Source organism: Tamandua tetradactyla, chromosome 3 (assembly GCF_023851605.1).
Source record: "Tamandua tetradactyla isolate mTamTet1 chromosome 3, mTamTet1.pri, whole genome shotgun sequence".
Taxonomy (NCBI): domain Eukaryota; kingdom Metazoa; phylum Chordata; class Mammalia; order Pilosa; family Myrmecophagidae; genus Tamandua; species Tamandua tetradactyla.
Window position 1 is genome coordinate 31,224,502 of NC_135329.1, and position 12,513 is coordinate 31,237,014.

The window sequence follows — 12,513 nt, forward strand, 5'->3', positions numbered from 1 at the left end:
GCTGCAGCTCAAATACCTATTTCTAGGTTTTACATGAAAGGGAAATAAACTTCTATTTGTTTAAACACTGTCTTTTGAGTCTCTGTTAAGCCAAAGGGAATGCTTAAACTTCATCCTAACAAATATACTGTATTAGAATTAGCTGAAAAACTAGAGCACAATAAAATAAATAAATCAGTACAGGCCAGATGGGGGATATGGACTACTAGAAAAGACTATCTCACTGTAGAGAAGTTCAGAAGGAATGAGGTAGAGTATCTGAAGAAAAAGAATTCCCAGTGGTGAAAATGGCATGGCTGAAGAATATTTAATTCTATCCTAGAGGGGGAAAAAACCTGATGTAACTTTTCTTGCTACTATTCTATTTAGCAAATGAGATAAGAAACCCCAGTCTTATGAAAAGAAGCTTTAATAAATTAAGATTTTTATTTAAAATTTTTTATTTTTTAAATTATATAAGTATCACGGAGCCACTGGAACACTTGAGAATACTGTAACAATGTAGAACATTCAAAAAACAGAAGTTTAAAGGAAACAAAAAGCAGCCAAACTGCACTACCTTCAACAAAAAAACAAAGAAAACATTGTTTTTCTTTCTTCTAGCTTTTCTTGAGTGTGGAAGTTGGTGTAAATGCATTTTTATATAGTAGGGTTCACACTGTAGTTCTATCGTGTTTTCACTTAACATATAAGTACTCCTTCCTATAAAAAATTCTTCAGTTCTCTATTTCTGGAACATGCACCCCCGCCTCCCCCCAAAATTCTTCAGTTCTTAGTTGCAGAATATTGTTAAATTTGTTTAACTTCATACAATCAACTATAAAACACACACAAAAAGTAAATCATTATGTATCAAAAGGCAATACATTTCAAAAAATCACAGATTTTTGTGTGATCTTCTTTGGCAGAAGGATCACACTACTTTTTCAAATGCTTAGCTGTGACTTCACAAGCGTGGAAAGGACATACAGGGGTATTTTCATAAGGGTATTATCTCCTGACAAAAAGAAAAAAAGAAAAGTAAAAATTGGAGCATTATTTTATTTTGCTCGTGGGAAATCTAAATTCCAAAACAATTATTTTAATCCAAATTCAGTGTTATTTGTTTGGCAATATTCTATAATATAGTCGGGCTCAACCTCCTCTCCTTAAATTACAGTCCAGACAGCATTAAAAGAAAGCGGTAACTAAACTCATGGGAGGCTGGGTCAGAGGCTTATTTCCGTGGGTGCTAACCTCAATTTCTCTCCCTCACCTGAGATTATCTTGCTTACTTTGGCAGAAATTTGTCTAAAGCCAAAATTCACATACTGAACTCTCAAGTCACTTATCTGGCTCCACATCCCCTTACTAGGTTGAAAATGTCAAGGAACAAATATTTCCCATGATTTGAGAAACAAGTCAAACAAAAATTCACTGAAACAGCTCCTCTATCCTCCGCCCCCGCCGTAAAATATGTTTACGTCTATATAATATTGAATGCACCTTTCCTATTCTGAGCTTTTTTAATATCGTGCCTAGGTTTCATTTTGGAGAAATATTAACCGTACAAATAATTTATCATTATAATCGCTACAATGGACACACACTCCAGTCATCCCTAACGTAAATCCTATTGGGCCTACTGAACACTAAGGAGATGGTGAACTACGAACGAACTTTATAATCAAGTTACACCCCAAAGGCTAGGCAGTTTTTGGCCTTTCCCACTTCGTGTCCTTCGTGCCGCAATTAGTACACTTGCTCTTCGCCTAGGAACTCTGTCCTTTAGAGTCGGAAAGACTCCTAGCTCGATACCACCCTTGACCACGCACCCCATCCAAGGAAAGAACACGCCCCTGATCCTAAGTCCGTTTTGCCCCAAGCCTTGGGTAACCTCGATTCCGGGGCGGCTGCTTGCACAATCTGGAACGTACGCGGCCTCGGCGGACCCGCGCCCGCCCGCAGCGCGGCCCAGTGCACGCCGGTCCCGCGCGCCGCCGCCGCCGCCGCCGCCTCCACGGGCGCCAAGCGTGGGCTCCGCAGGCGACTGCTCCGTTCTCGGCAGTGCAGTTCAACCCGCCTGCCCCTGCCGAACGGCCGGCCCATGCTCTCGGCCACTAGGAGGTTTACTCAGCTTTTCCAAAACCTCTTTCCTGGCCCAAGAATGGGCGACTCCACCTCTAAGATCGTCAGCCCTCAGGAGGCCTTACCCGGCCGTAAAGAAGCGATCCCAGTAGCCGGTAAGGACGCGGGCACGCACGAGGGGCGCGGTCGTCGCTGCTGCGCATGCGCGCGAGCCCCCGGCGGCTTGCAATACTGCCCCTCTTAGGAAGGGAGACGTAGGCTTTCCTCTGTCTGGTCCTTTTCCTGCATTCCGCGCATGCGCGGAGAGGCACCTGCGGGGGTGGGGGGCGTGCCGCGAGAAAGGTCCGGGTGGGTTGGGCTGGAACTTTTCTCTCTCTTTTTTTAAGCTTTTTACCCTGCTAAGGCAAAACAAAGCAAAAGTCTAGTATGTTGCTCTAACTCTCCTAGAGTGCAGATACCCTGGCAGTTCTAAACTTTGGACCGGAAAAGCTCTAATCGGACCTCCTGTTCCGAGTGTCAGGCGAGCGGGCAGCTCCCCTTTGCGCGTTTGCTTAGGACTCTGTGTTTCCGGTCTCTGGCAGTGATAGTTCAGTGCTGTGTTGTTACGGGAGTCTCGAAAGAAACAAGGATGAAAACTTCAGTTTTGAAGCTGTACCTCAGTTCAGTGTTCCAGCTGCAAGTATTAGCCTTAGACTCCTGTTAAGGATAACAGGACCTGTTAAGGATAACAGGACCTGTTAAGGATTAGGGCCCCTCGGGTTTCCAGTAATTGGCAGGAGCTGCTCTTGGTCCTTCGCCACCGCGTGTGTGTGTGGGACAAAGTGGGCCCACCGGCATTCTCAGGAGAGGTGGGCCCGGGTATATCAGTCTTGCAGAAGTGTCATTTTAGAGCGGTGTTTCTCAGCAACTTAACTTTTTAAAAAATTTCCAATCAATTGCAAGCTAGTACTTTTGGAACTGAAATAAAAAAGTGAATTACTAGGGCGGTGCGTTGGTGGCTGAGTGGCGGAATTCTAACCTGCCATGTTGGAGATCCGGGTTTGATTCCCATTGCCTGTCCATGGGGGAAAAAAAAAGTAAATTACTAGAAAAGTGGCAGTGTGCTTAGATGTTACAGTAATGTTTAATTGCTACAAGCGTTTTCAAAAGCTTATTTTCAGTTTCTGTCTCAGACTGGTAACAAGCGGTTCTCAGACAGCCCTGGCCCGCCAGTCTGAGGATCTACTCTGAGTAGTATTGGCTTAGTGCAGTGCTTCTCAAAGTGTGGCTCCAGAGTGGTCTCACTGGCATCAGTATCACCCCTGATTCCTGAATCAGGAACTCTGGGATTGGGTCCAACAAGTCTGTATTTTGAACAAGCTCTCCAAGTGCTCCTAAGGGCTATAGTTTGTGAATCATTGCCTTAGGACTCTTTGTGAAGGCTCCGTGGTGAATAAGCTTTTGCATATGGTTCCATACTAATATCTGCGTTTAGATTTTTTTCTAGGCATCTGTTCTTTTTTGCTTACAGCGTTGTTCCGTAAAGGAGTAGGTCATGGTGAAGGTTTTACAGAGTATGAGATTAGGAAACAGAAATTTGTTGGATTTGAGGTAGTTTGGAAGCTGCCACTGTGTGGTTTGTTTCTCATTCATCTTCGCTAGCAGTTTCTATTCCCTGTCTCCCTGCATCACTTCACTTTCAAGCCTATGCCTGCTGGACAGAGCAGTTTACAGTTCTTTTGTCGTGATTTATCTGTCTCTTCCTCCCACTCTTTGCTGGATGCTGTATGGTGTTCTGGCCTCTGGAGTTTAAAAAGAAGTGCTTCAAAGAGTTCCTTCCTGTTTAATAGTTGTTTTGGTGGGAACACTGAGCTTTGGATCTCCCTATTCCACCATCTTCTTTGGAAGTTCCTGATTTTTTTAAAATAAAACATTAGGATATAACTAAAGCCCTTTTCTCTCATCCATGAAATTAATGTAGAATGTTTCCATGCATTTTTTTTTGGTGGTATTACTGCATAATATATGCAGCCATAAACAATATAACTATGATTTTATGTGGTTTAAAACTTATATAAATTCTTATGTACTATACCTCTCTTTTTGCACTCTAGATTTTTTACTCAATATCATGTTTTTGAGATTTATCCATGTCATTTGTTTAGATTTAATGCTGTAATGCATTTTATTTTAGTTTATTCATTCTTCTGTTGAGGGACATTTAGTTTTTTTCCATTGCTAAACGTACTGAAATGGCCATCCTTGCACATGAGTCCTACACATATGTGCGATCTTTAGGGTGTGTATTAGTTTGTTAATGCTGCCGGAAAGCATTAGACCAGAAATTGAACGGCTCTTAAAAAGGGAATTTAATAAATTACACGTTTAGAGTTATAAGACCATATACATATATCCTAACACATCTAGAGAAAGATACCTTGACTCAAGAAGGGCTGATCTGGGAAGGCACGAGGGTGGTGTCTGCTCATCCTTATTCCCAGTTCTGTTGCTTCCAGCTTCTGATGCCAGTGGTTTCTGCTCTAAGCACCCATGAGCCTTCTCTTAGGTCCTCTGGGGCACAACTCTGGGTTCTGGCTTTCTTAGCCTCTCATGGAAAGGCATTTGGTGATGTCTGCTGGGTTCTGCCGCTGTCTAGACATATGCTCTTTCTGTAAGCACTCCAAGCATCTTCAAACATCCATGTGTTGTCAGATCTGAAGCATCTATTCTCCAAGCATCTGCTTCTACTCTGAGGTTTCTTTAAAGTGTTTCCCCTTTAAAGGACTCCGGTAAACTAATCAAGACCCATCTGGAATGGGCAGAGTCACATCTCCATCTGATCAAAAGATCACATTCACAATTGGGCGTTTCGTATCTCCATGATATAATCGAATCAAAAGCTCCCACCCTACGATATTGAGTCAGGATTAAAAGAAAGGGCTGCTCCTGCAAGATTGGATCAGGATTAAAACAGCTTTTCTGGGGCACATAAATCCTGTCAAACCGGCACACTTACACTATAGACTTTTGATCACCTTGAAATCATTGGGCATATTCCTAGTTCTCCAGCACCAATTTTGAATTAAAGACTGATGTGTAGCTTTATTTTATTGTTTGCCAAGCCTCCCACAGCACACTGATAATATGAGTACATCCCACTGCTTCTTACTAAATAGAAGTAATTTGGCCCTTAGAAAAAGTTGATAGCACGTTTAATGAAGCAACATTAGAGAGTCTCACTAAAGTCCAAATCAAGACAAGGATGCCCATTATCACCATTATTATTTAATATTGCCTTTTGTGTACTTGCCAATATAGAAAGTTTAATGGAAGAAAACACCCCGTTTATAATAGCAACCAATAAAGTAAAAATTTAGGAGTAAACTTAATAAGAAATCTGGAAGACCTAAGTAAAGAAAACTTTGAAACACTGCTAAAGGACATGAAAGAAGATATGAACAGATGGCAATAAATGCTAGGTTCTTGAAAGGGAATCCTAGACAGCAAGCATATATCTGTTTTTCTTAATTTATAAAATGAATGTTTCCATAAGAATATTAATGATATTTTTGTTTTATTCTAGAACTAGACACAGTGATTGAAACACTCATATGGAGAAAATAAGATTAGTTTTGGAACTGTAAAAGAAGAGCAACGAGGGAGAGCTTGTGCTACTTGATAGTAAAAGTAAAGTGTCAAAATTAAAATTGTGTGGCAGAATAGAAAGATCCAAAATTCTTAAATGCATGTGGGAATGTAGCATATAATAAAGGCGATATCTCAAATCAGTTGGGAAAAGATGGAATATTCAGTAAATGGTGTTGGGTAAACAAAAACAAAAAGTTGGGTCTTTATTTCACACCTCAAGCCATGATAAACCTAGATATATGATGATAGCAGTAGCTCATACTTATTGTGCGCAAACTATGTGCCAGCACTGTAGTTACTACTTTACATTTACTAACACTTTAATCCTCACAATAATCCTACAAGCAACTATTATTATTCTTGTTTACAGATGTGAAAATTCTAACCCAGGGAGGTTAGGTGACTTATCCAGGGTCACAAATCAAATAAGTGGTGAACTTGGGATGTGAACCTGGGCAATCTGTCTCTAGAGTTTGTAGTCTTAACTACTATACCGTTTTTCCATTTATTTAAATGTAAAATATGAAGGGATGTGAGTATGAGAAAAGGAGAATGCCATTATAATCCTAATATGAGGAAAGCCTTTGTAATTAAGATTTAAAATTCAGAAGACTTAAGAGATTGATCAATTAGATTACATCAAAATAAAAATCTTCTGTATGGCCCAAATCATCATAAGCAAAGGGAAAAGTCAAATTGAAATAAATATTTGCAACTCATCACTGGCAAATGACTAGTCTCCCAAACATATAAAAACTCCTAGAAATTAATAAGCAAAACAATTTTTGCCTTCAAAAAATAGGCAAAGGATATGGACAGTTTACAGAAAAGAAAATACACTTGGCTCTTAAACTTATAAAAAGATGCTCAGCTTCACTAACAATGAGGAGCATGCAAGCACTATTTTTCATTTTTCAGACTGGCAAAAATCCAGAAGTTTGATGATTATCTTCTGTTAGTAAATCCTTAAGGAAAGAGATACTCTCATACATTGTTAACAAAAGTGTAAATTGGCTCAACTCTTATGGAAGGCAATTTCACAATATCTATCAAAAATTTAAATGCATATACCTTTTAACCCAGGATTTCAATTTCTGGAAATTTATCCTACTGATATACTTGCATGCATGCCAAATGATGACTGTACCAGGTTATTCACTGCAGCTTTGTTTGCAATAGTAAAGGATTGGAAACAACCCAAATGCCCATCAATAGGGGCTAGTTAAATAAATTATGGTTTACCCTCATAATGGATTATGCAGGTGTAAAAAAGAATGAGCAAAATCTATGTGAATAGTTAATGGAGAACATGCCAAGATGTAGTGTTAAGTGGTAAAAACAAGGTCAAAACAGTGTTTGTGTTCCCTAACTTTTGTGTGAACAGGGAGGAAAGTAATAATGAATGCATAAAGAAACGTTGAAAAGATAGCTAAGAAACTGATAGCTGGGAAGAAGGATATGCGATGAGATGTGGAGGGCTGGGAGGCATAGGTGGGAGACTTTATTTCATGCTTTTTTATAATTTCCGATTCTTACAATGTGACTGCATTATTGAATTAAATAACTCCACTTTTATTATGATCTCGCTCTGCTGTTTTTAGTTTAATTGACCACATTTCTATCATCTTTTGCCGTACTTCTTTCAAATAAAATTTTGCTCTTCTTTTTCTTGTCATGTAGATCTTTTTTTCCCCCCAACTTGCTTTTGTAATCAAAATCTACATTTTGGAGTGATTTAAAAATCTAAATTTAGAGGGTGGAATTGGAATAAGTTAATCCAAGTCATTTTACATTTCATAAATATTCATTTTTATTGAAACATCAATTGTGGCATCATTTGTACAAAGAAGAGATCTTTGGGGACAAATTCCTTCCACTATTATGTAGAAGACATTATGTATATTTCTGTTATTTTGAGTGACATATATAGATTTTTAAAAGAAAATGAGAGAAAACATCTTTCCTTTTAGAAAAGTCTCCCTTAGTGTGTGATTAATTTCTAAAATGTAGGGGACAGAAGTGTTATTTCTCTTCTTTGCTTCCAACTCAAATCTTTTTGATTATTTTACTTGCTGTTCCAGAACCTTCAATATTCCCCTCAAATCTCTGTGATGAGGGTATTTCCTAGCTCCTGCAATCTGATCCTCATTTCTGCCTTATTTACTACTGTGTCCCTCTAAGACCTTGTCTTCTGGCTAACATATGTTTCTCTGCTCTGTCTCTGCAGTTACTCATGTGGAATCCATACTCCAATCTTTAAATTTATTCGTAAATTGAATGTTTATTAAGTGCCTACTTAGGTAAGTGATTGTGTTTTCCCACCCTCTCCATATACCCTTATTCTACCCATTCCTGAAAACTTTCCCTGTTTGAATTCTATTTCTCCCACCCCATTTTTCTCCAAAGAAGTGAACCTTATTCTTCTCTTTGGGCAAATAATTATAGGCTACTTTGTGAATTCTTTCTACTAGCATTTTGCATTGCTACTTAGTTGTTTTGTTGCTATCTAAGTTATCAAATCTATGTCTTATCTCCCTAGTTAGGTGATGAGCTCCTTGAAAGGAGGGACCATGGGTTTTACTCATATTAACCCCTAGTTTATGGCACTTGGCAAAGGTCCTACCCACATCAGACACTCAGTAATGGTTAGTTGATATCAGGCAGGGGCTATCAAGTTCCTAATTTCCAGTAGTGCCCTAGGCCCTTCAGACCTCCCTCCCCCCACCATCCTGATGTACAGGCTACCAGCCTCCCTGCTGAAAACAGAAAACTCATCGCTTAGGTATCTCCAGTTGCAGAATATGACAGCATCTGGGACAGGGGTGCCTGTAATGGGACAGCGGGACCTATTCCTGTTTCTTCTTCCTCTCTCTGGCTTGGAGAGATGTATACCACAACTTCCTGTGCTTTTTGTGTGAGTGTGTGTTCTAGTTTGCTAGCTCCTGGAATGTAATATACCAGAAACAGAATGGTTTTTAAAAAGGGGAATTTAATAAGTTGCTAGTTTACAGTTCTAAGGCCAAGAAAATGTCCCCATTAAAACAATTCTATAGAAATGTCCAATCTAAGGCATCCAGGAAAAGATACCTTGGTTCAAGAAGGCTGATGAAGTTCAGGGTTTCTCTCTCAGTTGAGAAGGCATGAGGCAAACACAGTCAGGGCTTCTCTCTCAGCTGGAAGGGCACATGGTGAACATGGCGTCATCTGCTAGCGTTCTCTCCTGGCTTCTGGTTTCATGAAGCTCCCCGGGAGGCGTTTTCCTTCTTCATCTCCAAAGGTTGCTGGCTCGTGGACTCTCTGCTTTATGGCGCTGCAGCATTCTCTGCTCTCTCGAATCTCTTATTCTCCAAAATGTTTTTTTATAGAGTTCCAGTAAACCAATCAAGACCCACCCAAATGGGTGGAAACACATCTCCTCTAATCCAGTTTAACTCTTGATTGAGAGACATCTTCAGGGAGATGATCTAATTACAGATTCAGACACACATTATTGAATAGGGATTATTCTGCCATTTTACGAAATGGGATTTTGATTAAAACATGGCTTTTCTAGGGTCCATGCAGCCTTTCAAACCAGCACAGTGTGCAAGTGATTGGTTTTACATAAATCATATCCTTACCTTTTGTATGCTACAGAAATAAGAGATAATTTATAGTTTTAAAAAATCAGCTGTAAACAAAAAAGCAAAGAGGCGTTCTTTTAGGTTATAGTGTGAGGCCAACTGTAGCAGCTAACACAATTGACCTTTCATCCTTGGAATAGGTACTGTAAAGTATTTTTCCTGTAGTGGTGATAGATTTGTGATGATTTCTTCAAACTTCCCTCCAATCTCTCTTGTGACTAGTGATAAACATTTTTTCTGGCCAGGATAAATGATGGGGAGTCCCTAATCCTTAATCTCTGAGCAGGGATTTGCTAGGAATGTGCTGCAGGAATGTAGAAAAGGATGTTAACCTCTACTTAATCCAAGAGGGGCCTTGGCTGCTGCAGGGAGGAGAGGGAAGGCAGGTGGGAGGGAAGAGTGAGGATGGCTGAGGCAAGGACATATCAGTCTGGGGTGTGGGCTTCAAGAGTGTGAGTGGTCTCCAGGCCCTCTTTAAGGATAAGAGTGGAGACTGCTTGGTTGAACTTAGTCTGGCCCCTGCACTCACAGGCCCCAGTGGCCTGGTACCCATCACTGCTTTTGCCTTGCAGAGGCTAGGCACCCTCCCATTGCAGCAGCAGCTGGCTGACCCTACCATCTTGCGATAGCCAAAATCATCGACCCTCTGGTGACATGGGAAAGACTGTGTTCTGCAGAAGGTTTCCCGGTGTCAGAGTATGATGAGCAGAAGTTGTGGGTCTTCTCTATCCTATTCTTTCATCTTTCGTGTGTCTTAAATTCTCAGTTTGAGAGTTTCACAGTATTCAATGTTTTATGAATACTTAGCACCAAACTGTGAACTACTTGAGGGCAGTAATTATCTTAATCTTTGTGCCTGGAACATAATAGGCTTACAATAAATATTTGTTGAATGACTGTAGCATATTACATTCTGAGCTTTTTGAGAGGTGGGGCTACTCTGAGCAGTATCGTAATAATAGACATACACGCAATATAGACCATTCAATAAATGCTTAAATGAGTAATGCCAAGGAGAGCAGTGCACTGAAGAGGTTTGGAACTTGGGCCTATCATTGTTTGTTGGTTTCAATGTTATTGGTTTCCCCTATCATATTCAAAAACTGTATTGGCTAGACAGAATTTCTGCAGCCAGGTGGGATTGTATGTGATAAGGAGTGGGCCATTTTTGAAGAATGAAGTATCAGTTCACCCTGTTACATGATGGTAATTTCCTTATTGCCACTTCCCTTCTTATTCCTGTAGTTCAGAGACTCAGCCCAGGATTGGCTGTGTAGAGCTGAGTTTTTGGCATGCTGTCCAGAGCTTCAGCTATATCAGATTTGTAGTAAGCCATGGGTTTGTCGTAATATAGTATTCAGTATTGAAAATTGTAGCTATCTCCCTATCAAATTTTAAACCAAAAAGTGGTAAGAAGTCAGGAGTTTCTGATCACATTTTTTTTTTTTTAGTAAGTAGATTGGCATTTTCTGGCATTGCCCTCTTCCTTACCACATTTTAATGCTCTACTCTTTTTTTTGCCCTTCTCATCAATAGCTAGCTTCTTTCATGGTTTCAACCACTCTATCTGTGCATGGCTCTGAATCTGTATCTCATCTTGTGAAAGTTCTGCTTTTCCATTTCCAGCTACTTATGGGCCGTGCATGTCCTGTTGTAACTCTAAACTCAGTTCTAAAAGCAAATTTGCCATTTTTCCATTTAAAAGATTGACTACATATTTTAATTTCCCCATTTCTGTCTATGCTCTCATATCTCCAAAACCTTAGCCACTTTGTCTTTTAAAAAAATACGTTTATTGAGATATATTCATATGCATACAGTTCATCCAAGTATACAATCAGTGGCTCACAGTATCATCACATAGTTGTGTATTCATTACCATGATCATTTTCAGAGCATTTGCATCACTCCAGAGAAAGAAATTAAAAGAAAAAAGCTCACAACATCCCATAGTTCTTCCCCCTCCCACTCGTTGGCAAGTAGTACTTCAGTCTACCCATTTTTTTTTTACCGTTTTTAACCTCCACTATTATTTATTTATTTGTTGTCCTTATTTTTTCATGCATCTGTCCATATCCTGGTGTGCCAGTTTGAACAGATTTATGTACCCTAGAAAAGCCATGTTTTAATTCTAACCAATCTTTTGGGAGCAACGGTTTCTTCTAATCCCTGTTCAGCACTATAGGTTGGAAGCTTGATTAGGTCATCTCCAAAGAGATGTGATGCGATCAGTTGTGGGTATTAAACTTGATTAAATGGAGATGTGACTTCACCCATTCAGGCGGGTCTTGATTAGTTTACTGGAACCCAATAAAAGAGGAAACATTTTGGAGAAAACTGGAGATTCTGACAAAGAAGAGAAGGACGATAGAATGCTGCAGAACCATGAAGCAGAGAGTCCACTAGCCAGCAACCCTTGGAGATGAAGAAGGAAAACGCCTCCCAGGGAGTTTCATGAAGCAAAAGGCCTGGAGAGAAAGCCAGCAGATGCCACCATGCTCGCCATGTGCCCTTCCAGTGAAGAGAGAAACACTGAATGCCATTGGCCTTCTTGAATCAAAGTATCTTTCCCTGGATGCCTTAAATTGGACATTTCTATAGACTTGTTTTAATTTGGATAATTTCACAGCCTCAGAACTATAAACTAGCAACTTAGTAAATTCCCCTTTTTAAAAGCCATTCCATTTCTAGTATATTGCATTCTAGCAGCTAGCAAACTTGAACACTTGGATAAAAGGAGCATCAGACACATATAGTTATACAAGCATCTTCAAGAATCAAGGCTACTGGAACACAGCTCTACAGTTTCAGGTACTTCCCTCTAGCCACTCCAATATACCATAAACTAAAAAGGGATATCTATATAATACATAAAAATAACCTCCAGGATAACCTCTTGACTCTGTTTGAAATCTCTCATCTACTAAAACTTTGTCTCATTTCTCTCTTCCTCCTTTTGGTCAAGAAGACTTTCTCAGTCCCATGATGCTGGGTCCTGACTCATCCCAGGAGTCCTGTCCCATGTTGCCAGGGAGATTTACACCCCTGGGACTCATGAGAAAGGCCACATCTGAGCAAACAAAAGAGGTTCTCTAAGGGTGACTCTTAGGCATAATTATACATAGGCTTAGCTTCTCCTTTGCAGGAATAAATTTCACAGGGACAAACCCCAAGATTGAGGGCTAGCATATTGAAT

At 40.0% G+C, this 12,513-nt stretch overlaps 1 protein-coding gene across 1 annotated transcript in view; it reads left to right on the forward strand.

The window, feature by feature from the left end:
- The first annotated feature begins 1,980 nt into the window (after positions 1-1,980).
- MSRA (methionine sulfoxide reductase A) overlaps positions 1,981-12,513 on the forward strand; it is a 559,731-nt gene continuing 549,198 nt past the window's right edge. The window contains exon 1 of the mRNA XM_077152948.1: positions 1,981-2,222. Within this exon, the coding sequence (XP_077009063.1) occupies positions 2,087-2,222 (136 nt within the window). The 5' untranslated portion in view covers positions 1,981-2,086. The remainder of the gene's footprint in view (positions 2,223-12,513) is intronic.